The sequence below is a fragment of the Chelonoidis abingdonii genome, chromosome 2 (genome assembly GCF_003597395.2).
Source record: "Chelonoidis abingdonii isolate Lonesome George chromosome 2, CheloAbing_2.0, whole genome shotgun sequence".
NCBI classification, from domain to species: Eukaryota; Metazoa; Chordata; order Testudines; family Testudinidae; genus Chelonoidis; species Chelonoidis abingdonii.
In genome coordinates, this window is record NC_133770.1 from 300,887,268 (window position 1) to 300,911,992 (window position 24,725).

Here is a 24,725-nt window from a genome sequence, read left to right on the forward strand (position 1 = left end):
ACGCGTTCATGCGCATAGTATCTCACAAGCTCTTTTTAACTGTGCTATATACATCGAATAAACGGCGTGTGTGTGTGCTGCCGCTAAGCGAGTCACGTCTGACTGCACAAGTGGGGCTGGCAGACCCTCTGTGGTTTCCCCACGACCCAGAGGAGGGGCCCAGGCCATCAGTTGCTAGGAGGCAGAGTGCCCGGCAGTTAGGGGCACTGGCCCCTTCCTCTGTAGCAATCACACACCCTTATCCCACCACCAAGATACTTAAGAACTGCCTAGGGGACACTGAGGCACCAACACAGTATTCAGAGCAAACATTAGGAACAGTCCCAGTTCGTCACAGCAAGTGACTGCACCACCCAAGCCACCACCGTGCAGTGGGTTCCTATCACACCTTTGCTGGGGAAAGGCAAAGGACCAAACAGGCCGTGGAGACTGAATGAGACTTTCCAGCCACCTAAAGGGACCCCTCCAGGCCACAGCTGAGGGCCAGTGTGGGGAAAACTCCCCCTGCCATTGACCTGTGAATAGTCTGCAGGGCTGTCAAGCCAGCAGCTTCCGCAGGATACCTGGAGCAGATCCCCTGCTGCCAAGATCCCATCTGCTGAGAACATGGCTCAGCCGATGGCCACATCCAGTTCTACCTGCCCAGGAAATACCAGGCCCAGCATATGCTGGGAGAGTGAGTCCCGCCTTATTCCTAGGCCAGTCTGCGCCCGCAGTTGACTGACCCCTGGCTATACCATGAAAGGCCCAGGTGTCCAACGCCTCAGCCCCTGATTGTCCCCAGGCACTGCGCAGTTGCCTGGTTTTGCACCATCCCTTTCCCATCGCTCATTCCAGACCCTTGTTAGTGCTGCAGATATTGTGAAGGGAGAGGATGGGACAGGTAATCCCATGACTGCTCACTTCAGGGTTCTTGAGCCTTCCTCTGGAGCTGGGGCAGGACACTGGTCTAGCTGGACCTGGGTTCTGATCCCAACTGGCAGTGCCCGGGTTCCTTGAGCAGGCACCCTCTATAAGAGATCTACTGAGGCACTGCTTAGCACTACGCCAGCCTCAGAGACGTCCCTCAGACCCCGGCACTGGAAGAGAACAATGAGACAGACAAGGGGCTGGCCTATCTCTGAAGGAGGAGGAGTTAAGCCCCTGTGATATTTGCTATCATAAGGCCAGTTTTAATTTCCATTTTCCTGGTACCCCTCCCCATTCGCCCAGCCACTGACACAGCAATGGCAGGGCAGGGTGTGGCAGGCTGCCTCCACAGCTGTGGTCCGCTTTGTCTTCAGGACTCAACCCACCGGCCAGGTCATGTTCAGTCTCACCCTGTCTGAGTGTCCCATGGAACAATAGTCCAAAGACCTTATGCCACATCTGCAGCCCGACCCCAGGTTCAATGGCCCTCACACTGCTCATCTCAGAGGGCTTTCACCTCATCTTTCTTGGTGGCTGGTAGGAGAACCTCGGCCTTCGCTCTGCTCCGGGTCCCAGGTAAGGGATCCTGTAGCTGGCAGCTAAGGTCTGCTCTCTCAGCCTCCTCTCTGCCTCCCTGGACCACTTCCTTCCTCAGCCTGTCATTCCTCCAGCCCTTCCTGGCTTGCTCCTCCAGATTGGTCACCCCTTCCTGGGCACCACAGAGTTCTTTCCAGCCCTTGGACAGAGCAACACCTCCCAGACTTTCTCCCTGGAGACCCAGCTCTCATCTGATTCATTCCAGGCTCTCTGTGTCCCTCTCTCTCCCAGAACCTGCACCCCCAGGGTACTGCCCTGGGGTCTGGCCCTTTGATCAAGCCTCACCACAGGATCTTGCTCTGCTTCTGCCCTCACTCAGTGTCTCTCCTAGCCTTTTGCCAGTGCTACCTTCTCAGGAGAAGGTCTATGGTCACCCTGGCCTTTCCACCTCCCCTGAAGTTCCTCAGTCACCTCCATCCCTCGAGCTGAGATGCCTCCTTAAATCAGCCACCCAGCTCTGCCCCAAGTTGGCTTCACCCACCCATTAGGTGCAACCAAGTACATTCATTTCTCTCTGGCTCCAGTTTACTCTTTTTCTGCCAGAGTGGGGTCTGCAGCGCATCCCAGTCTGCATGTGTCTCCCAGGAGATCCCCATAAAAGCCACCAGGGGATGGGGAATATTTCAACCCTTCTCTCCCTCCTTTGTGTTGATTCGTTGTGTGAGCTGCATTTGTAGCTGTCTTTGCAGGTCACCAGCACACACAATGAACACTCTGTGTTACGTCTGAAAGATTGTTGTTTAGGGAAACTCCGGATGCTGCTGAAGGGAGTCCTGGCTGATGCTGAGGCTCGTACGGAGAGCTCAGAGCTGCCACGCTGAGATGAGCACCCCCAGCCTGACAACTAGTTCGTTGCAATAGCTGTTGTGAATGGGAAGGAGAGACTCTGCCCAAAGACACATCCCCACTGTGGTTCCCACCAGCACAGCTCAGTGCTCCTGCTAGCAAGAAACTGCGGCCATCAGCAGCAAAGCAGCAGCTCTGTCTGGGGCAGAGCCGGTCAGCAGGTGTAACCAGCAGAGCTGCTGGTCTCCAGCAGAGTGACGCTGATTTATGGCAGCTGGGGTCCTGGTCTGCTGAGGGGAATAGCAGAAGTTTGCTGAGTCTGCCCCCTGCAATGAATTCCATGGAAATCTCTGCTATGACCCTACAATGTGTCTTCTGTCCCTCGGTATGAGCAGAACTCTGCTCTCCTGGAAATCCATGGAAAATTCATGCCGATAGGGATTGGACAATCAAACCTCGGCTTCTAGCTGACGATGCACCTGGGAACTATCTCCGCCATTCACCCAGCAATACAAACCGCCCTGTCTTTAGCCTGGAGCTGCCATCCACAGCGTCAGAGTCACAAAAGAGCGTGGCTCCCAGGGCCTGATTGCCAACAGTCTTCCAAAAATCTGTCCCCTAAAGACTACAGCTCCCAGCATGCAATACTCCATCTCCAGCTGAGCAGTAGGTCACAGCGGTGGCTGGAACCTGTTGCCCTGTGAGCTGCACTGCAGTGTTCCCGGTAAAAGCAGCTCCGCTCTCCATCAGCCAGTGCTGGGACCAGGGCTCCCACTAGCTCGGGGAGAAAGGGGCTCGCAGGATCCCCTATTTCTAATTCACACTGCGCATTACTGCGTGGTGAGGACTGCCTGCAAGGCACTGGGCTGCGGGCTCCCAGACCTGGTCTACCCTTAAAGATTTGATGGAGCTAGCGACGTCTCTCAGGGCTGGGGAAGGTTTGCACCCGGAGTGCTGTGGCTTGGCTGTCCTAACTCCTGGGCCAGATCCATCTAGGGCAACTGAAGAATCCTCCATCAACCCAGCTCCTGCCTCTCAGAAAGGTGGACTGATTCCATTGAAGGAAAACCTCTTCAGTCAACGTAGGAAGTGTCTACACTACCCACGGGCGGTGAGTTACATGGGCCCATGGGCCCCGTGCTTCACCAATGTTTAGGAATGTGGGCCCGGCTCCACCAATGTTTAGGCTTTGGGGGCCCTGTGCTTCAGGGGGATGTGGGGTCCAGAGTGGCCTGAGGGGTTAGCGGGGGTCTCCACCCCCTCCCCATCCCACCGGCTCCCGGGGTCACTTGGAGGAGGAGGCAGAAGCTGGAAAGGGGCGAGGCAGGGCGTGGGGGAAGGAGTGGAATGGGGGCAGGGAGGGGGCAGAACAGGGGCGGGCTGGGGCCAGGTTGCTCACTGAAGCATGGGGTCCCCGAAGGCATGGGGCACAGGGCGGTTGCCCCGGTCTGTCCTATGGACAGGACGGCTCTGGGTCCAGGGCAGCCATGGGGGCTTAGTGGAGGGCCTGGCGCCGGCAGCAGCGAGCAACCTGGCCCCAGCCCACCTCTGCTTTTCCCCCTCCCCACCCCCATTCACCCCTTCTCCCAAGCCCCTGCCCCCACCCCCACCTCTTTCTGGCTTCTGCCCCCTCCCCCAAGCAACACTGGGATCCGGTGGGTGGAGGGGAAAGGGGTGGGCTGAGGCCAGGTCACTTGCTGCTACCGACGCCAGGCCTCCCACTACCCCCCAGGTCCCTGTGTCCCCCTGAAGCGCAGGACAGGACAGCTCTGCTTGGACCCATTCTGGGCACCACCAAAACTTATACAAACCTGGCGCCCAGGGGCACCACAGCTGCTTTGCTGTAGCTGGGCGGCCATAGTGCAGACATACATCGCGGTGAGGCAGCAGGGACCTGCGTTCCAGAAGCTCTGAGCACCATCAGCACCCACTGAATCTCCAGAGGCTGTGGGTGCTCCACCCATTGGGACAGGCCCTGCATGAGCTCGCAGCACCTGCTCCCCAGGGAGCATTGGTCTGTCAGGGTTTGTTCCCTTGTCCTACCAATCTGTGAACAGTTAAAGCCAGTGGGGGCCATTCTGCTGCCGTCCAGGATGTGACACTAGTTAGCCCAGCTGAGGGCTGGCCTCTTGTTTTCCTGATGGGAACAGCGGGGTCTTCTTGTCTTGCAGGAGGTGGGGAATTCTCAGTGTCTCCTTTTCAAGATTAATTAGCTGATGTTGGGACGCGCTCTGAATGCAGCCTGGGCCACATATTTGTTCCCTCTGGTTAGTCTCCGGGCTGCTCTGAGGTCTGTGAACACTCGCCCTGGGTGGCACCAGAGGATGCAACGTCTGGGTGAATCCAGAGCAGGTACAATGCCACCGCCACCCTGCCAGGCTGCCTCCCGCTGCCTACAAGGGTCTCCTGCTACCACAAAGGTCAGTCTCCTCGGTCCAAACCACCCTCTCTGCAGAACACGACACGTAGGCCCTGACCCTGCAGACACTTACACACATGAGTAGCGTTACCTTTGTGAGTAGTACCCCTAAGGGCAAGGGCACAACTCACTCGCGTGCATGTTTCCAGGATAGGGGACTTCATGCCTATGTGGGAGGGGGGAGTTTGGGGATGTTGACACACCACCCTCAGAAATGGGGCGAGGCCCAACAAACTTGTGTCAGGCAGGCCACCAGACTAGCTCATGGAGACAACGGAGTGTTCCTGACAGCCTGAGCTGACTTCAGAGCCGTGCTCCGTGTGCTGCCCATTAGCCACCGCCTGAGCGGCCAGGGCCTGTGCGGGAGCCACTTTCTATCTGTGTGCTCAGGGTGCAGACTTCAGAAAGCAAGGAGAGCTTGAACATGCCCCGGAAAGATCTGTTGCTGGAACAGAAGCAGAATCCCAAATTTCGATGGATCTAGGGCTGAATACCTGCCTGGGAGACACAAGGAAGCCCAGCTTTCTGACTGCATTTACCATGGCAAGCTCCTGGAATAAAAATCCATGATTAAAATATTGCAGGCAGAACGATACCCCAAGGGGCATTCCTCTTCCTTCTTCTTCGGTGGAGCCCGTTTAGTTAACACACTGATTATTTTGTGCAGCCTTTTTATCAGGAGACCAGACTTCAAAAGCTTTTGCTTCAATCCACAGCCTGCTTTCTTCATTTGTTTAGCAGGCTCACTCCCTCCATCTCACACTCACTGGGCTGGGTAGCTGCACTGTAGACACACAGAGGATGGCACACAAGCCAGCGGGTTTGGGGCTCTGCACAAAATCCAGCCCAGCTCCTTGGTGGGTCAACACCAGGGTGCAGCAGTTTGTCCTAAACGCCTTTGGTTTTGTCCTGGCTCATTTCTGTTGTTCCCTCTACTTGTAACATGTTAGCTCCCCTGGCTCTGGCACCATTTGTTTAAATGCCTTTGCTGAATTGCTCTGCCCAAAGGGGACTGCAGGGGTCGGCAGCAGGTGGACTGGGGCGAGATCTGGATCCCGGACACTTTTGAATGGACCTGGAGTCTTTTTATTTACTTTCTATTATCATGACTGTTGTCATTTTCACAGGAGTCTGTGTGATGAACTAGGAATGTTCTTAATGTTTTCTCTGAATAATGTATTGGTGCCTCAGTGTCCCCATGGCAGTTCTTAAGTATCTGGCAGAGCAAAGGGCCAGTGCATCTAAATGCCTGACCTTTGTCTCCTGGCAACTGATGGCCTGGGCCCCTCCCCTGCAAAGGTGCCAACTGAAGGTGTTGGAGACAAAGAGGTCAGGTGACCTCCTGGCCCGGAAAAGGAGCTGAGCAGAGAGGAGGGGCTGGAGGGGGTTGTTAGTCTGGAGCTGGCTGGGGATGAGGAGTGAAGTGCAGACCTGCGGGTCTGGCTCACTGCCCCCCAGAATGGACCCGGCCGAGGGGTCCGGTTCACGGTACCTATAAGCTCTGTTTTAAACCCTGTTCCTGCCATCGAATAAACCTCTGTATTACTGGCTGGCTGAGAGTCACGTTTGACTGCAAAATGGGGGTGCAGGACCCTGTGGCTTCCCCAGGACCCCGCTGGGGTGGGCTCGCTGTGGGAAGCGCACGGAGGGGCAGAGGATGCTGAATGCTCAAAGGAGAGACCCAAGAGGTGAAGCCGTGTGAGCTTCTTGCCCTGAACAAGTCTGCTCCAAGAGAGAGGAGGCTCCCAAAGTCCTGACTGGCTTATTGGGGAGCTGTTCCAGAGCATCGCCCGGAGACTCCATGACAGTCTGGACCTCCAGCAAGAAACTTGGACCTTGACCAGAAGGAAGGACTGCCCTGGTCACTGGAATAAAGCAGCAGTTGCTGGGAGGTCCTCGGTCCTGTTCCACCTGCTGCTAGACAGCTGAGGGGAAGCAAAACGGGAATGCGCTGGCTGGCTGATAACATGGGACTCCAGATCTAAGGGCCCCTCACCACGGTATCCAGGCTCTGGCTGTCACATCACTGGAAGCACTGCAGGGTCCCAGTGCCTGAAGAAAGGGGACCCCCTCCCCAGGATTTCCAAGGCACTGTCTCTGATGCCCTCCTCTCTGGAGCTGCTGGTTGAGCTGCTGGGGAGCGGAGGGGAGGGGAGGGGGATTGGGGTGAATTGGTCCCAGCTGCACTGGAGTCGCAGAAGCCCTTGGGCCATGGATGCTAATGCAGCTCGAGCTCGGCGGCGGGACCTGGCAATAAGGTTAATAACATATTCAAGCACAAGTGCCTTGGCAGAGAAAGGGCTCCTCGGGATAAGGCCAAAATCAAGTGCTTAGAACAGAAAGGAAGTTAACTAAGACCTCCCTCTGGGAGAGGATCCGTGGTGTCAGGGGGAGGGGCAGGCCAGAGCCACTCGGGGGAAAGGGGGGGCTGGCTTGCTCTTATTTACACCAGCCTGGGGCTGGCTGGCTGCAACGGAGTCACTCCGGATTTCTACCAGGGAAGGGGACCAGACAGCAAATGTGAAAAATCGGGGCGGGGTTGGAGGGTAATAGGAGCCTGTATAAAAAAGAGGCCCAACAGTCCGGACTGTCCCTATAAATTCGGGCCATCTGGTCACCCTAATACCAGGGCCCACTAGAGCGGCGCCAGAAAGGCCTTACCTGGCCTGCCCAGAGCCAGGCCCTGCTCAGCAGACAAAGGGGATGGGCCCCAGGTCAGTGGCACGAGCAGGAGCAGAAGCCAGGTCCCCCGAGGCCCCTGTCTCCCCGGCCCCTGCCAAGCTCTGGGCAAAGCCCCGCTCCAGCCAGTGGGACCAGCTCCGACAGCAGCTGCAGGCAGAGGCGGGTCTGCACAGCCTGACCCTGGGCTGGACAGGGCCGAGCCCCGGGCTGTGGCTCGCATGGATTCCTGGGGAGGTTCTCCGGGGCCGCCGGAGCACTCGCCTTCCAATCCAGCCCGCGAGAGTGAGAATTAAATGCTAATGAAGCGCTTTGATTTACCAGCAGACAAGACGTTTCAGTGTTGCTTTGCCTCGTGCTCTATTATTATGCAAATGAAGGGAGCTTGTATCTTTCTTCCCCGTTTAGCTGAAATCAGCACTTCTCGGCGGCAGCCAGCGCTCAATTACTGTACTTACCTGCTTAATGGGCGCGCCGAGCCCCGCTTGGGCGCTCTCCCTGGCGGGTCCGGGCAGACGCGCGGGGCTCGGGGCCCTGGCTGGGGGGCAGCCCGGGGAGCGGGGGGGCTCGGGCTGGTGCGTGTGTGAGATCCGGGATGGCTCTGCCCGAGAGTCTCGCTGGGTGTGTCTGGTGTGGGGTGTGCGCCTGTGCTCGGATGCCCCGGGTTGTGGCTCTCAGCCGGGTTGTCGCACCCGGGGCTCGGGGCCCCGCCCGTGTGTTTCCCGGCGCACGTTTGTAGTGTAAATGTGGCTCCCCCGCCCAGCCAGCCTGTTCCGCGCTGATATGTCGCACAGCAGGTGCTCGCTGAGCGCTCCCTGGTCCTTTAAGCCACTTTCCCCTGGACGCTTTCCAGAGCTGGGGCTTCCTTCCCCTCCAGATGCCGCTCCCCGGGCCCAGCCGCCGCCCCGCTGGAGGCTGGGGAGGTCTTAGGGGAGCCTGGGAAAGGACTCGAGCGATCTCCTGGGGTGGGGGTGGGGTTGTTCCCTGCGCCCGAGGGACATTCATGGAGCAAGTTCTTAGTCCGGTCACCAGATCAAACCGAGCAGCCGCTGGAGCCCTGGGGCGAACCGGACCGCGCTGGCGCCAGCTGCGGCGGAGCGCAGGGACAGGGTGTCGGACGCAGCTCGCTTTGCCCAGCCGGCGGCTGCAGGGAGCAGCGGTCCTCCCCGGCCAGGAATCTCCGTGCGCCCCCTCCGCGCGCTTCGCTTCAGTCGGGACTCAGTTTCCCGCTCGCTCCCACTCGCGAGACCCTTCAGGCAGCAGCCCCTGGAAGAAGGGGGGCGCAGAGGGCCCCTCAGCCGGGCGGTTGGCCAAGAGGGGAGCGGGGATACGATTGACCCCACGGGTAGGAGCCACAGGACGCGCCAGGGTTACAGGGGTCTGGGATCCGCAGCCCCTCTGTGGAGCTGCTGTCAAGGGAGGTGCTGGGGAAACACACCCCTTGGGGGGTTCTGCTCAGGTGACATCCCAGGAACGGGCTCAGGGTGAAGCAGGGAACCGGCTCTGGTCCGGGGTCTGGTTTGTACATGACTAGAGAAATCAGATGTGAGCCCGATTTCAACCGCCGATGAAATAAAATCCGGTGCAAAGAATGATCCGGTTTCTGTCAGACGACAGAACCTTCACAGCGAGGCAAGAGTTGGGATTTCATTCGCGGGCTTGTTTGGGGTCAGATTTTCCTCCCCTCTCACCTGCAAATCACATGCACCCGTGTGTGTGTGTGTGTAAGAGAGAGAGAGAGGGAGTATGTGTGTATGTGAGTGTGTGTGTGAGAGAGAGTGTGAGTGTGTGAGAGAAAAAGTGTGTGTATGAGTGTGTGTGTATGTGAGTGTGAGTGTGTGTGAGTGTATGTGAAAGAGAGAGTATGTGTGTATGTGAGTGTGTGTGAAAGAGAGTGTGTATGTGAGCGTGAGTGAGTGTGCATGTGTGTGTGAGAGTGTGAGTGTGTGTGAGAGAGAGACAGTGTGTGAGTGTGTGTGCACGTGTGAGTGTGTGTGTGAAAGAGAAAGAATGTGTGTGTGAGTGAGTGTGTGCATGTGTGTGCACGCATGTGTGAGTGTGAGTGTGCATGTGTGAGTGTGAAAGAGAAAGAATGTGTGTGTGTGCATGTGTGTGCGTGCATGTGTGTGAGAGTGAGTGTGCACGAGAGTGAGAATGAGTGTCAGTGTGAGTGTGCGTGTATGTGAGTGTGTGCATGAAAGAGAGTGAGTGTGTGTATGTGAGTGTGGGTGTGTGAGAGACAGTGCGTGAGTGTGTGTGTGTGCACGCATGTGTGTGTGTGAAAGAGAGAGTGTATGTATCTGAGTATGTGAGACAATGTGTGTGTGAGTGTGTGTGTGAGCATGCGTATGTGTGTGTGCGTGCATGTGTGTGTGAGTGTATGTGTGTGTGAGGGTGGATGTGAGAGAGTGAGTCAGTGTGTGAGTGTGTGTGTTTGTGTGAGTGTGTGTGTGTGAGTGTGTGACAGACCCACACATCCAAGCCTAGGTGCAGGCAGGCAGATGCACACATCTGTGTGTGCCCCCTGCACCGTATGCGTGTGGATGGAGAGTGACAAACCGGCAGGTCCCCGGGGCGGGACACCCCCCCCGGGGGGGGACACCGCTCCCCCCTGCTGAAGTCCATGGGGGTGCAGAGAGGCTGGGGGGTCACTGAAGAGCCCGCCCCGGGGTCTCCTGCAGAAGCGACCAAGCCCGACCCGGGTAGGACAATAGGAGCAGGCCCGTGCCCGGGTGTGTGTTAATTAGGGACATATGTCTCCTAAAGGAATCGTTGGGGGGTGGGGGGGTTCTGCTCCCCTGCGCGCCTCATTAGCATGAGCCGAACGCCATTGGCCCGGAGGACGTGATGTAAGAGGGTGACTTGTAAACTTCAGGCGGCTGCGGATTGTTAGCTTGGTTGCAGTCACATCAATCTGCTGGGGGTAAAGAGGGAGGGTGGAAAATCCGCACAAATGCCCGGCTCCCGAGGCCCTGGGGTTCGCAGCGCTGCTGCTCATTAGAACTCAGGGCAGGGGAGCAGCAGGGATCACACAGAGATTCACGGGGAAACAATTGCAACCTGGAGGGTTAACTTGATACCCTGCAGGAGGCGGCTCCAGGCCTGCGGGGGGAGGGAGGGGAGAGTCCAGCGGTGATTCGCTGGCCGCTCCAGGCCAGGCAAAGCCCCCGGAAGGGACCCTGTCCCTGGCAGATGTTTCGGCCCCAATGGGAGTGGCAGGTGCTCAGGATCTGGACCCCTGGGGTGGGGGTGTGGAGGGATTTCAAATCCCAGGGTCTCTTATCTTCTGATTTATTTCCATCGATCAAACCTTGAGATTGCAACGTCCTGTGCGCAGGGACTGCGCGTTCCCAGCACCCTGGTGGGGTTCAGAGGGGAACTAACAGCGGGTCACCTCCTGAGGTCGGGCCGTGAGTCAACGGGAGGCTTGGCCGAGTAAGGACTGAGCTATTAAAACCACCGGACGGCTCCCCCCACCCCACGATTTAACCTGCTATCAATGGAGTTGTATAGAAATGGCCGGAGTGCAAGCTGGGATAAACTCATAACGCTGCCCACACTGCGCACTGGTTGGGCAGCTTCCATGGAAGATCTGCAAGGATTCTGCAAGCGGGAATTAATGGATGTGGGGGTGTCGCTTATCCACTCCTTTTGAGAAGTGGAGGCCCAGAGAAATGAAGCATTGGGCCCACTCTCACACAGCTGGACCAGGACTGGAAGCCAGGAGTCTTGGTTCACATCCCCCTTGTTCTAACCACTAGGCAAGACTTTCTCGCACAGCTGGGGGTAGATGCCAGGGGTCCTGACGCCCAGCCTCTGCTCTAACCACTAGGAACTGCTCCCCTCCCAGAGCTGGGAAAGAACCCAGGAGTCCTGCCCCAGCCTCTGCTCCAACCACTGCACCCCACTGCCTCCCCAAACCAGCTGGAGCAAAAGGACGAGCCAGCTTGGCACTTTCCTCATTAAAAAGTGAACATGTAGCTTTTTATTGCATCACAGAGCCCACAGGTCCTGCTGATTCCCCCGCCGATAAATCAAAGAAAGAGCCTCTCATTAGCTCCGGCCGCGCCAGGGCGGAGCTCCGCCCCCAGGATCCCGGAGCTGCCCCTCGGGAACCCGCCTGGGTGCCCGGGGGGGGAGCGGGCGGTCAAAGACAGGCCTGAGCCTCTGGGCCTCAACAGGGAACCCTGTCTCCCTTCTTCTTTTCTCCCTTTTGATCTCACTCGCAGAAAGCCCAGGCAGGAGGCGACTCACAACAGCGTCACTAAATCATCTAGTCTCACTGCTGTTCCCGGGAGATTTTTTTTTTTTGATGGATTAAATTAAGCGCTTCCATTTCCGTCCACCACCTGATCGCTGCATTATAAATCCAAACAGCTGATCAGAGTCTTCAGAAATTCAGGACCTTCCACAGCGGCTGCGGCAGAGCCTGGGAGCTGTCCAGTGCTGACAAGGAACAACAGCCAGCCCCGAGCAGAACAATAAGCATTGCAGCGCACGGCGCAGGAGGGAACCGAAGCTTGGAGCCGCTCCCGAGCGCCGGGAGCTGTCCAGTGCTGAACTTGCGGGCGATGTCTGAGGAGCCAGCTCTGGGCTGGTGACCCCTGGACCTCAGGGTGGGCTTTTGAACCGCGCTGGAGGGCGACAGGACGGGCCTGGGCAGCCAGCCGCCTCCTCTGCTGCACAAAAGCCGCTGGATCTGGGGCTGGAACAAGGGCCGATCGCGGCAGGCGGACTGGGCAGCTCAGCAGCGGGGTTGGGGCTGGGGACTGCACAGCCGAGCAAGCAAAACCACCCAGCAAGCCACAAAGCCATAGCGCCGGGAGACTTTTTCTAACGGGCGTTTCTGTAAAGATTTTTTGCTGGGATCCGTTTCTCTCCCCCCTCCCCCCAATAGCTGACCCAGAGGCAACCGGCCAGCTGCCGCGCTCCTCCGCCTCGGCCGCGGCTAGAAACCATGCCAAGATCCTTCCTGGTCAAAAAGGTCAAACTCGATGATTTTTCTTCGGCTGATCTAGAGAGCTCGTACGGCAGATCCCGAACAGACTTCAGCTCGCGGCTCCATGACAAGGGTAAAGAGCCGAGCCGAGCCGAGCCGGGCAGGGGCTGGGCGATGTGACACCCCTGCCCGGGCTGGCTAGGGAGCGGGGCGGTCGGGGCCTGCGCCGGGGCTGCGCTGCGGTTTGAGCTGCACTCGGGGCCGCATTCCTCTGGGCCGCCCGCCTCCTTCCCTGGAATGTAGCCCGCGATGAGCCATATTGAGCAGGGCTCTGCCTCTCCGAGGCTGTTGACTCTGCACATTTTAATGCAACCCAATCGCTCTGGTCCTTCCTTCCCCGGCACTAAAATTAGCCCTGGAGAACAAAAAGGTACCGAGGCGGTGCAGGGGTGGGGGTGACGGAATCCCAGCTGGGGGCGGGGGAGAGGGGTCGGAATTCACCGCTGCAGAAATGGTTTTGTTTGGAAGGCCCTTTTGTCTGCCACTAGCCAAGTTCAAGGACAACTGTTAGCAGCCTCCAGGCGTCGCCGGGCCCCGGGCTGCCCCCCTGACTGGCGCCGGTCCATTAATCGTGCCCGAGGAGGATAAAGCTCTGGGCGGAAAGTTCCTTTCGGACTGACCCGGCTCAGAGAGGCTGCCCCCAGCCCAGGCGCTGTTTTCCAGGGGCGATGCTCACTTCGCTGGCTGCTGGCTTGTGCTGACTGCAGCATGTCTGCAGCGTGTTGCATAACGGGAGGGAATTGGCTGAAGGGGTTTGGGGGGGAAGGAAAGGTCATGCCCCGGGCCTCCCTCTTTAGGCTCAGTCGCAGACCTGACCTTGAGTGTTCCCCGGAGAGGAAGGTGTCACCTCTGTGGGGCTTTCCGGGGGGCGGGGGAGGGGCACATCGCAGTCGTGTCCTCGCGTTGCATTCAGAGGAATCTTAATGAGCGCTCGGAGTTGCGGCCCCCAATTAGCAGGAGCCAGAGCAGCGCTCGGCTGCCGCATCTCCCCAGCCTCCCCCCGCCCCTCCGCCTATCTGCGCCCAGCAGCCGGCCAAGCGAGCGGGAATCTCGGGGAATGATGAAGAGGGTGGCTGGCGGGGGAGGTTCATCAAACGCCAGGGCCATTAGCATGACAGTGGCGAGCCGGCTCCTGGTTCATCGCCCCGCACTTCATCCCGGAGCCGGCTCCCTTGCCGCGGGCAAGCTGAGGGGGGCCCCTCGAGGGGCAGCTTGTTGCATCTATTCACCCGGGAGCGCCCCAGCTTCTCTCCCCGGCCCACCCCCGAGGTAACGCGCCTCTCCGTGTCCCCCTCCCCCGCAGGGTACATCAGTGACTACATCACCCCGGCGGTCTATGAAGGCGAAAGCGAAAGCGCCATCAAGGTGCCCTCGCCGGGGCCGATCTACCCGGGGGCGCACGGGGACTATGGCGCGCCGGACTCGGACCAGCCCGACAGCCCGCACTCGGAGATCGCCGCCGGCTACATCAACGGCGACGCGGCGGTGAGCGAGGGCTACGCGGTGGACGCCTTCTTCATCACGGACGGGCGGTCGCGGCGCAAGGCGGTGAGCGGGGCGCGCAGCTTGCAGCGGCACCGGTGCAGCGAGTGCGGGAAGACCTACGCCACCTCCTCCAACCTCAGCCGGCACAAGCAGACGCACCGCAGCCTGGACAGCAAGATGGCCAAGAAGTGCCCGACCTGCGGCAAGGTCTACGTGTCCATGCCGGCCATGGCGATGCACCTGCTCACCCACGACCTCAAGCACAAGTGCGACATCTGCGGCAAGGCCTTCAGCCGGCCCTGGTTGCTGCAGGGCCACATGCGCTCGCACACGGGCGAGAAGCCCTTCGGCTGCGCGCACTGCGGCAAGGCCTTCGCCGACCGCTCCAACCTGCGCGCCCACATGCAGACCCACTCCGCCTTCAAGCATTTCAAGTGCAAGCGCTGCAGCAAGACCTTCGCCCTCAAGTCCTATCTCAACAAGCACTACGAGTCGGCCTGCTTCAAGGGGGCCGTCCCGCCGCTCAGCCCCAGCGAGCCGTGACCGGGGGCGTCCCCTGGCGGGGTCCCCTCCCCCTTCTCCGAAATCCCCTCCCCCCGCCCCTGGTGGGGCCCTCTTCCTCCTCTGAGAGTCCCGTCCGCCCCTGGCGGGGCCCCCTCCCCCCTCTCCATCCCCTACCCCTCCCTCTCCCGTCCCTGGCGGGGCCCCCTCCCACCTCTCCAAGCACTCCCCGGGAGTCCCTCCGCTCTTCCCCTCCCGTCCCTGCGGGCCTCCTCCCCCCCTGGGGGTCCCCGTACCCCCTCTCCAAGCACTCCCCGGGAGTCCCTCCCGTCCCTGGCGGGGCTCCTCCCCCGCTCCGAGCACTCTCCGGGAGCCCCTCCCCCCTCCAGTCCCTGGCAGGGTCGTCCTCCCACTTTCTGGGAGCCCCTCCCCACCTCTCCAATCCTTCGTGGGGTCCCCCCTTCCCACCTCTCCAAGCACTCCGGGGTGCCCCTCTCCAATTCGTCCATCCCCCCCACTCCAAACCCTCCTCGGAGTCCCCCCATCTCTCCGCCCCCGAACTCCAGTACAGAGCACAGCAACCGAGATCCCCCGCTCCCCCCCGGGAACTCACTCCGCTCTCCGGCTGCTCCTCGCACGGACCTTTGGGACTGACTCTGCCTGCCGGGGCCCAGCCGCAAGGGCGTCCGGTGTCGCTCCATCGGCCTGGCTTTCCGCAGGGCCAACCTTCCTGAAGCGAAGGAAACAAACAGCCACAAATGAAACTCGTGCTCCGCAGCCAGCGAGCGCAACGTGTCGCCTTCCAAGGGAACAATCCGGAACAATCCCTGGGCGCGAGGCTCTTCGGTACTTTCAGTTGAGTCATTTTCAACGGGTTTTTTTAAGTGTCTATTTCTATTTTCGTACGTGTCTGGGTTGGATTGTTCTGTTTATTTCGCAGATTTTTTACTCTCTCGAGATATACACTCGGGGCCCCCCATTGATTCCTGTTTCTTTGGGGGCAGCTCCTCAGTGGATTTATTTTGCGTTCAGAACTGAGTTGCTCGGTTGTTTACTTCCAACCTCCTCTCCGTTGGTTGCCAATATCTCCTTGCTATGCCAAAGTCTGCGTCACTTTTTTGAAGAAAAAAAGAAAGAACGAACCGATTTTTCGTTGCCACCTTTCTAACACTTAGAATTTTTGCATGCAAAAAACTCTTTCAATCTATGCCAACTTTCTGATCACTGGGTTGAGTTCCTTGGTTATTTCTTTGTTTGCCAAACTTTAGCTAGTATATTTGAGGGCAATATGTCTCCTTAGGAGTCCGATACTGAACTTATAGAGCAATAATTAACGTAATGCATGTTATTTTTAAGACAAATAGTATTACTGAGAAATCAGGTACATTTTAATCCAATATTCTTAATAGCAACGAATATCAGGGACTATGCCAATGTAGTGTAATAGACTATATGACGATTCTTCCTTCTCTTCTAATGTATGCACTGCCTGCCTTTGACTTCATTGTAGTTTTAGGATTATAGGCTTGTGGTGCTAACCAGGGGAACTGCAAGCATTTTAGTTACATTTTTCTAGCAAATCTTGAAGGAACATCCACCTTGGCTTTAAGGATTTTTTTTTAAAAAAGATTTCAAGCATCTGGAGAAAAATATAGATATACTTGGACAAGCTGTTCAAAATTTCTACACACACACAGACACACACACACTCACACAGACAGACAGACACACACACACACACATATAGAGAGCTCACAAAGAACTAAACATCCCCTTGGCAGGAAAACATGCCATCACCTTATTTTGTAAAAGCCATGTGGATGCTCCTAACCTTTTTACCTATACAGCACTTCCTCTTTTAGTCTTTCCATTTTATGACTAACTTAAAGCAGCACAAAATAAAAATAAAACTTAATAGAATTCAGGTAGAAGGAACTTGTATTAGATAGACCTCTGTTTTTGTACTTAAAAAGGGAACTGTATATTGCAAGAATGCCTTGTAAATACCATTTGGAAATTTACATGATTTTTACAAGCTGTAAAGAATCTAAACCTGTTTCTGGAGGCTTTTCCCCGGGAAATTTTTTGAGCCAGTATTTGAATGATGTCCCAGTAAGCACAATGGCACCAGGCCTCTTGGCGCATTCACAATAAAAAGAAAACAAAATAAACTGGACTATGGAGAGAGGGTTTTTTTTGTTTGTCGCTTTGTTTTTAAAGCCCAGCGACTCACAGCAGCGCCCCAGGTGGGAGCTAGACACCCCCCCCAGCAGCTGCTGGGAGGGGGCGTTTCGGGGTGAGGGTCACTGGGTGAGCCCCTCCTCTGTGCTCAGCAGCCTGAGGCTGGGCCTGGCTCTGGCCCGAATCCTGCCCTGGCCGGGGGCTGCGTGCGGGGGAGGGGCTGGGCCGTTCCCTGCGCTCCGAGCACCCCTGGCCGCGGCTAGCGGGACACGGCGAAGCCGGAGCTAGGCCCTTCAGGGTTCCAGGGAGGCTGCGACATGGCCCAGCCCAGGCGCCCCCCTCCCGGCCCGGCTCCGGGGCCAGGCCGGGGAGGTACAAAGCGCCCGGGCTCCATCTTAGCGAGCCCCGGGACACAAAGGCAATTCCCGGAGAGCAGCCGCTGCCTGGACACCCACCCCCCGCTGCCCAGCCATGCGGGCGCCGGAGCTGGCTCTGGAGCGCCCAGTGCTTGAGTCCAGCCCAGGCCGAAGCCGATTTGTCCCGGGGCGGCCCCGGTCCAGGGAGCCGGAGCACAAAGGGGCCGGCGCGACCCTGAGCCTCCCCCGCCCCTGCCCACAAAGGCCCCGGAATTGTTCTGCGCGAACAAAGGCCGCGGCGCTCCGGGGCCGGACCCGGCGGGGGACCGGGAGCGCGGGAGCCTGGGACCGGCTTGGAAAGGACAAAGCCCCCCACCCCGGAGCCGCCCGAGGGGACCCGGCCGGGGAGCGGCCTCCTGCAGCCAGCCGGCTCCGGGGGCTCGGAGCGCCCGGGGGCTGCCCCTGGCCCCCGCGGCTCCGCTTCGGCTCAACAGGTAGCGCGACCTGTCGCCAGCGGCCGATCGGAACGCCCGGCGGGGCGGGGCCCGTACTCAGGGGGCAGTGGGGGCGGGGCGTGCAAGCTGGGATGTGGGGAGTGAAACAGCGTCCCAGAGCTCCTGGCAAAGTACGGCTTGTCCGGCCAACCGCCTATGGAGTGAGCGGGGGGGGGGAGCTGCGTTGGGGGCATGGGGGAGCTGTGGTGGGAGATGTCTGTGTGGGGTGGGAGTGGGGGAGATGTGGTGGGAGGCGGTGGGGGGAGGTCTCTGTGTGTATGGGGGGAAATCTGTGGGGGTGTGTGTGTAAAAGTCAATGGAAATAGCACCAAATTAATTCCAACACGTGTGTGCGGGAGGGGCTCGTCTGTGCCCCTTGCGGGCTCCTCCTGGCTGGGCGGGGCTACCGCGGTTCTTATGAATATTTTATTTCAAAATACCGGGTCAAATCGCTAGCGAGCAGCCCAGCGCAGTAAAGGAGCCGGGGACTCCCCTCCCCCACCTCCTGCCCCTCCCCCGCCTTTCTCCGGACCCCCAGTCAGCCGGGGGCCGGCGCTCTCCGCCCAGCCCCACACCCCGGGCAGTGAGCGAACATGCGCCCAGGGCGCAGGCTGCCCGCCAAGCTGGGCTAGCGGCGTGGGGCAGGAGTCGCTGCCCGGCTCGGAGATGGCAGCTCCCATGTCCTCCGGGAGACCCCCGAGCTAGGGGCTCTGGCCGAGCTCCGGCCCCTTGGGCCGCGCTCCTGCGCAGGGAGCGATGGGCAGAACCGGGCCCAGCCTCCAGCGCCCCCGGTCCGGTCCGGTCCGGTCCGGTTGAGAACAGCTCCCGGCGGAGCTCGGCGCGCCGTGCTGCGGGGCTGGGCCCTTCCCGCCGGCTGGGGAAGCGACTGGCCCGCGGGTCGGGGCCGGGGCCCCCTGTGCGCCTGGGTGCTCGAGGCGGGGTACAGTGAGGCCGGAAAGGAGCCCCGTGGGGCTCGGCTCCCTTCTAACCTCCTGTCCCTGGCCCCGCGGCCTGCCCCGAGCCGGGCCCAGCGCAGCGCAGCGCTCCCGGCAGGCGCAGGCTGCGCGCTGGGAGCTGAGCTGGGCTGGGGAGGGGTCAGCGCAGCCCGGGTGGGACCGGTGGGCTCCCGCTGGGTTGCTCCTTGCAGTAGCTGGAGAGGGAGGGGAGCCAGGCCGCCCCCTTAGCTTCGCGCTCCGGAGACCCAGCCACAGGCAGATGCAACAGGAGGAGACCTGCCTTTGTGTTGGGCTGGGCTGGGCTGGTCCCAGTCCCATGTGCGGGGAGGGCCCTGTGAAGCCCGAGAGCAAGAGGGACCGCCCCCCCGAGAGGGGGAGGGGAGATGAGGGGGAGGGGATGCTGGGAATGAAGGTGGCAAAGGGGAGGGGGAGGGGAGTGAGAAGAATCAGGAAGGGGATGATTGGGGGGTGCAGGTTGGGGGTGCAGGGGATTGTGGGGGTGTGTGTGGAGTGGTTCAGGGAGGAATGAAAGGAGAGTGGCATGGGGGGAGCAGGGCGGAGTTAGGAGGGGGATGGAGGGGAGCAGGGTGAGGGTTAGCAGGGGTATAGGGTGGGGGATGGAGGGGCACAGGGTGGGGTTTTGGAGGGGATCAGTAGCACTCTGCCCTGTGGTGTTGCCTCCAGCAGCACAACACCCCTAGCACCGTGCTGATGCACACCTTCCCTCCTGCCCAGGCTTGCTCTGGGTCCCAGTCAAAGGTTGAGCAACAGGGCTTAATTTGTAATGAAAGAGGTGTTGGGGCTCCGAACTGCCAGGCCCAGAGGTGCTGAGGCTCTGAACTGCCAGGCCCAGAGGTGTCAAAGGGCTCTGAACTGCCAGGCCCAGACATGCTGGGGCTCCGAACTGCCAGGCCCGGAGGTGCCGGGCTCTGAACTGCCAGGCCCAGTGGTGCTGGGGCACTGAACTGCCAGGCCCAGCGGTGCTGGGGATCTGAACGGCCAGGCCCAGAGGTGTCGGGGGGCTCTGAACCGCCAGGCCCAGAAATGCTGGGGCTATGAACCGCCAGGCCCAGAGGTGCCGGGGCTCCGAGCCTCTAGGCCCGGAGGTGCCGGGGCTCTGAACTGCCAGGCCCGGAGGTGTCGGAGCTCTGAACTGCTTGGCCCAGAGATGTTGGGGCTATGAACCACCAGGCCCGGAGGTGCTGGGGCTCTGAACTGCCAGTCCCAGCAGTGCTGGGGCTCTGAACTGCCAGGCCCAGAGGTGTCAGAGGGCTCTGAACCGCCAGGTCCAGCGGTGCCAGGGCTCTGAACCGCCAGGCCCTGAGGTGTCGGAGGGCTCTGAACTGCCAGGCCCTGAGGTGTCGGAGGGCTCTGAACTGCCAGGCCCAGAGGTGTCGGAGGGCTCTGAACTGCCAGGCCCAGCGGTGCCGGGCCTCTGAAGCGCCAGGCCCAGCGGTGCCGGGGCTCTGAACTGCCAGGCCCAGAGGTGTTGGAGGGCTCTGAACTGCCAGGCCCAGAGGTGCTGGGGCTCTGAACTGCCAGGCCCAGAGGCGCTGGGCTCTGAGCTACCAGCCCTGGAGGTGCTGGGGGGCTCAGAACTGCCAGGCTCAGAGATGCCGGACTCTGAACTGCCAGGCCTGGAGCTGCTGGGCTCTGAACTGCCAGGCCCAGAGGTGCCGGGGCTCTGAACTGCCAGGCTTGGAGCTGACGGGCTCTGAACTGCCAGCCCCAGAGGTGCCGGGGCTCTGAACTGCCAGGCCTGGAGCTGACAGGCTCTGAACTGCCAGGCCCAGAGGTGCCGGGGCTCTGAACTGCCAGGCCTGGAACTGCTGGGCTCTGAACTGCCAGGCCCAGAGGTGCTGGGGCTCTGAACTGCCAGGCCTAGAGCTGACGGGCTCTGAACTGCCATGCCCAGCGGCGCCGGGGCTCTGAACCGCCAGGCCTGGAGGCACAAATTAAGCACTGCTAGGCTACTTCAGCAGGAGACCATTGCCCGAGGTGGGATTGGGGGGAACTATTGCACGCAGCACTATGGCTGGGAGATGGGATGGTCCCACTAGCCCCCGCTGCTCTCTTCCTTCCTGTTCCCCTGACTTTGTAACCAGAAGCCTGATGTTCTCTCTACAACCACCTGTGGCTGGCCTAGGTCAGCTGATGTGGCCTCTGTCAGCATTGGTCCATCTCCAGCCTCCATTAGCATCCAGGCAGCAGCCCAAGGCCTGCAGATCTGCCTGAAGAACTTCCATTGCCTAGCTGGGGCGGCTGTGCCAAAACGGTGCATGGAGGCAGAAGGGAAGGCAGAAAGGGAGGCAGCCCTTGGCTTGGTATCGAGGGCACGAGAGCCCTCAGCATCTCTGGGGAGAGCTGGTGCCCAGTGAGCCGATACCCCATGGCATCCTCCCACAGCTTCCCTCATCCAGGATAGGCAAGTGCTGCCCCTGGAGACTGCAGATCCCAGCATGTTCTGCTGCACTAGAGCTCGCCCTGTGTTCCACACCCATCGGTGTGAGTTCAAGGTGGGGTGGCTGCAGCCTGCTCCATTTTTTAATAATTATTCAGTCAGCCCCCTGCACTTCTCTAGTTGTTCACTGGTTCAGCCTCAGCACCAGCCTGTAAGAGAGACAGGAAATACGTTGAGGGTCCCCTGAAACAGCCTGGAAATGCAACCACCTCTGGGATGTGTTGCAGCAGCTGTTCACCAACTGTGACAGCTCAGCAGAGGAGTGAGGTGAAGAAGCACCTGTATCCAGATGAACATGCAGAGGGATGTTAGGGGTGGAATAACTCCCCAGATGGCATGTGATGGAGAAACCAGGGTTAACCCCTTGGGTTCTGTGTAAAGGGGGGTGGGGGGCGATGGAATCTTTAAATGGCCAGAAGTGGTGGTTTCAATCCCATCTCCCCTGTAGCAGCACAGCACCCCTTAGCATCAGGCTGGGGTGTTGGGGTCGGTACTGCCTGTGAGGGGAGAGTACCCCCTACTGATTGGCTCCCCCCATTCCCTGCAGTGGCTCCCATTCAGGTGCTGACCTGGCCTGACCTGGCTTAGTGAGGGCTGAGGAAATCACAGCACATGGTGTTATGGATGTAAATCAAATGCAGTTCTCAGGCTTCTGGAGAGCTGCCCAGAGAGCTAGGAGCTGGGCAGAGTTTGGGCACCTCTGCTCTGCCCTCCTCTTCCTCCGCACGCAGCTGGGGAAAGGGCATCTGCACAGGTGAGGGAGCAGGAAACATACCTGGCAAGGGGCAGTCCAGGTCTGTTCAAGGCACTGGACACCAAGGTCTTTAAGCATTCATTCGTTAAGCCTAGCAGTGCCCTTCTCCACCCCCCATGTAAGTCATAGAATCATAGAATATCAGGGCTGCAAGGGATCTCAGGAGGTGTCTAGTCCCACCCCCTGCTCAAAGCAGGACCAAGCCCAACTAAATCATCCCAGCCAGGGCTTTGTCAAGCCTGACCTTAAAAACCTCTAAGGAAGGAGATTCCACCACCTCCCTAGGGAACCCATTCCAGTGCTTCACCACCCTCCTAGGGAACTAGTGTTTCCTGATATCCAACCTAAACCTCCCCTACTGCAATTTGAGACCATTGTTCCTTGTTCTACCACCACTGAGAACAGCCCAGCTCCATCCTCTTTGGAACCCCCTTCAGGTAGCTGACAGTGCTATCAAATCCCCCCTCATTCTTCTCTTCTGCAGCCTAAATAACCCTAGTTCCCTCAGCCTCTCCTTGTAAGTCATGTGCTCCAGCCCCCTAATCATTTTTGTTACCCTCCGCTGGACTCTTTCCAATTTGTCCACATCCCTTCTGTAGGGGGGGGCCCAAAATTGGACACAATACTCCAGATGTGGCCTCACCAATGCCGAATAGAGGGGAATGATCACTGCCCTCCATCTGCTGCCAATGCTCCTACTAAGTGAGCACGTTGCTATTATATGGATGAGGAAATTGAGACATGGGGAAGGGACTTGCCCAAGGTCACACAGCAAATCACTGGCAGAGCAGGAGCTAGAACTCACATCTCCCAATGCTCAGGCCTATGCCTGAACCCCTCCATACCCCAGCGCCTCCCCCACTAGGAATGACCCTCTTCCTGCTCCACAGCCTTGCCCCTCCCCCAAAAGTGCTGGTGGAGCCTCACTGCTTCTGCAGCAAGCCAAAGGCGGGCAGGCTCTGTGCAGGGTGGGGAGGTTCCCGGTGAAGCTAGCAAGTCCCCACCCCGCACCCCTCTTCATCCTCCAGAGCTCAGTGTCTGGCAGATGCCTGGAGTCAGCAGTCTCTGGCCCCTGTTCCAGGCTCGGTGACTCACACAGGAGAGTGTCTGTACCGCTATTTCAGCACTTTCTTCTGCAATCGATTTAACAAACCCCGAAGGGCAAATCAGGCACATCCTGTTCTTTGCAGCCCCTCCCGCGCGTGCACACGCTCAGTCCAACTGCCTCAGTGAGGCCTGTAATGCGCCGCATGCAGAACTCACAGGCGGACCCCCGCCCTGCCTCTTCAGCTGTTGCTGGAAGCCAGCCCTTGAACTAATGAAAGCAGCCGTGAGCCCAGTGCGGCTGGGCCTTGTAGGACCCCGCGTGGAGGGCGCAGCCCCGGGCCAGTTGCGCTCCCTCCCCCCAAACAAGGAGACTCGGGGTTTGCAGCAGCAATTACAGCGTCAAAGTCGGTGGTTTGGCTGGGTTGGGAGCCAGCTCATTCCAGAACTGCTGGCTCAACATGCTGCATATGCGCTGGATGGGAAATCAGGCCTGGCTGTGCAGAAGGAGCCTTTCTCCCAGAGCACAACCCAGCCTGCAGGGCTGGGGCACTCTCCCTCCTCACTCTGCCCAGGGGACTTCTCAGGCCAGAGGCGCTGGAACTAGGGGTGCTGGGGGGTTGTTGCACCCCCCCAGCTGCAAGTGGTTTCTATCATATCCAGGGGTTACAGTTTGGTTCAGTGGCTCTCAGCACCCCCACTGCACAACGTGTTCCAGCCCCCCTGTCTAGGCTACAGGGAGTGCAGTGCTAGGGCATGGTCCCGACTGCGGGGCTTGGGGTAGGGGTGGAGGAGGCATGCCCGCCCCTTGCAGTCAGGGCTGACCCCAATACCCCCATGTGCTGGTAGAAAGCCCTGGGTTGCTGGAGTCAGAGGAGATGTACACAAGAGACCTTGCCCTTTGGGGCTCTTTAGTGATCACACACGGGGCAGTTAATTCCCACGGCTTGGGCAAATTCTCACTCTGTTGAGTATGGGGCTGTGGCACTGGCCTCCAAGACAATTTTCAGTAGAAAGCCAATTTTGACCTTCTCTGCTGTGTTCCAGGAAGCTCCGTTTCTCCCTCAATTTATATACTGAGTCTCCTTCCAGAGATTTTTGCCCCCAAGTTGGAGGTGGATTGAACCAAACACTTGTGAGATCCGGGACTGGTGGAACAGCTGGGGTTCACCATTGGAGAGATCATCTGGCTTTGCCACTGTATATCTCAAACGTAGCTTGGGCTAGGAATTCTGCATATGTGGCACCCGCTATGCTGCAGAGAGCGATAGCAAACAGTGCTGTGGGGGGAACCGGAATGTTATTTACCACAGAACAAGGTTTCATTAATGAAAACTCTCCATGGTGACCATGGGCACATGGAGTCCTCCTCAATTCCCGAACGCCTCAGCACTCGGGCTGGGATTCCTGTGCAGTGGCAGGCACTGCTGGGACTCACAGAGCTTCCTGCGGGGTTTACACTCTGGGGCAGGAGCCTTGGCTTTGTGCCTGACTGGTGGAGCATTACATAAGCACTAACAATTGCACCTACAGGGAAACTGAGGCACAGATCGGGGCAAAGACTTGCCCATGTCACCCAGCAAGTCACTGGCAGAGCTGGGAAGAGAACCCAGGTGTCCTGAGCCCCAGGCCTCTGCTGTAGTTGCTCAAGCATTATTATTGCTCTTCGTCCAGCCCTTTTTAAAACCAGCCTCATCGCCTGCGTCTGTGGGAACAAACTGTCGTCCGTGTCCCCCCTGTGTTGGCATCACTAGGCTGCTGTGCGAGACGCTGAGATCTCAGGACAGTGGCTCTGCCAGTCCAGGCAGGTCACGTGGAGACAGCTGAATGAGTCATTGCTCAGGTGTTCCCAGCACTCGGCCCTGCCTTGGAGAGCTGGGGAGAAAAGAGGGGAGTCCATGCTATGGCTGGGGTCCCAAGCTGCCGAGAGGGTGGGTGTCTGTCACGGAGTCCCCGGGCGACGCTCTGGAACTGCTCCCCACAAAGCCAGTCAGGACTTTGGGGAACCTCCTCTCCCTTGGAGCAGACTTGTTCAGGGCAAGAAGCTCACACGGCTTCACCTCCTGGGTCTCTCCTTGGAGCATTCAGCATCCTCTGCCCCTCC

General features: G+C 59.1%; 2 protein-coding genes across 2 annotated transcripts in view; one reads left to right on the forward strand and one right to left on the reverse strand.

Annotated features, from left to right (window-relative positions):
• SLC52A2 (solute carrier family 52 member 2) overlaps positions 1-24,725 on the reverse strand; it is a 397,658-nt gene that overhangs the window by 118,946 nt on the left and 253,987 nt on the right. The window lies entirely within an intron of this gene.
• SCRT1 (scratch family transcriptional repressor 1) lies at positions 11,804-14,433 on the forward strand. The gene is made up of 2 exons (XM_032776844.2): positions 11,804-12,462; positions 13,693-14,433. The coding sequence occupies exons 1-2, from the start codon at positions 12,348-12,350 to the stop codon at positions 14,415-14,417; spliced, it is 840 nt and encodes a 279-aa protein (XP_032632735.1). The 5' UTR covers positions 11,804-12,347; the 3' UTR covers positions 14,418-14,433.

Coding starts and splice junctions, on each gene's coding strand:
- SCRT1 (XM_032776844.2), top strand. CDS start 12,348: ATGCCAAGATCCTTCCTGGTCAAAAAGGTCAAACTCGATGATTTTTCT. Junction 12,463..13,692: donor CTCGCGGCTCCATGACAAGG/GTAAAGAGCCGA, acceptor CCTCCCCCGCAG/GGTACATCAGTGACTACATC.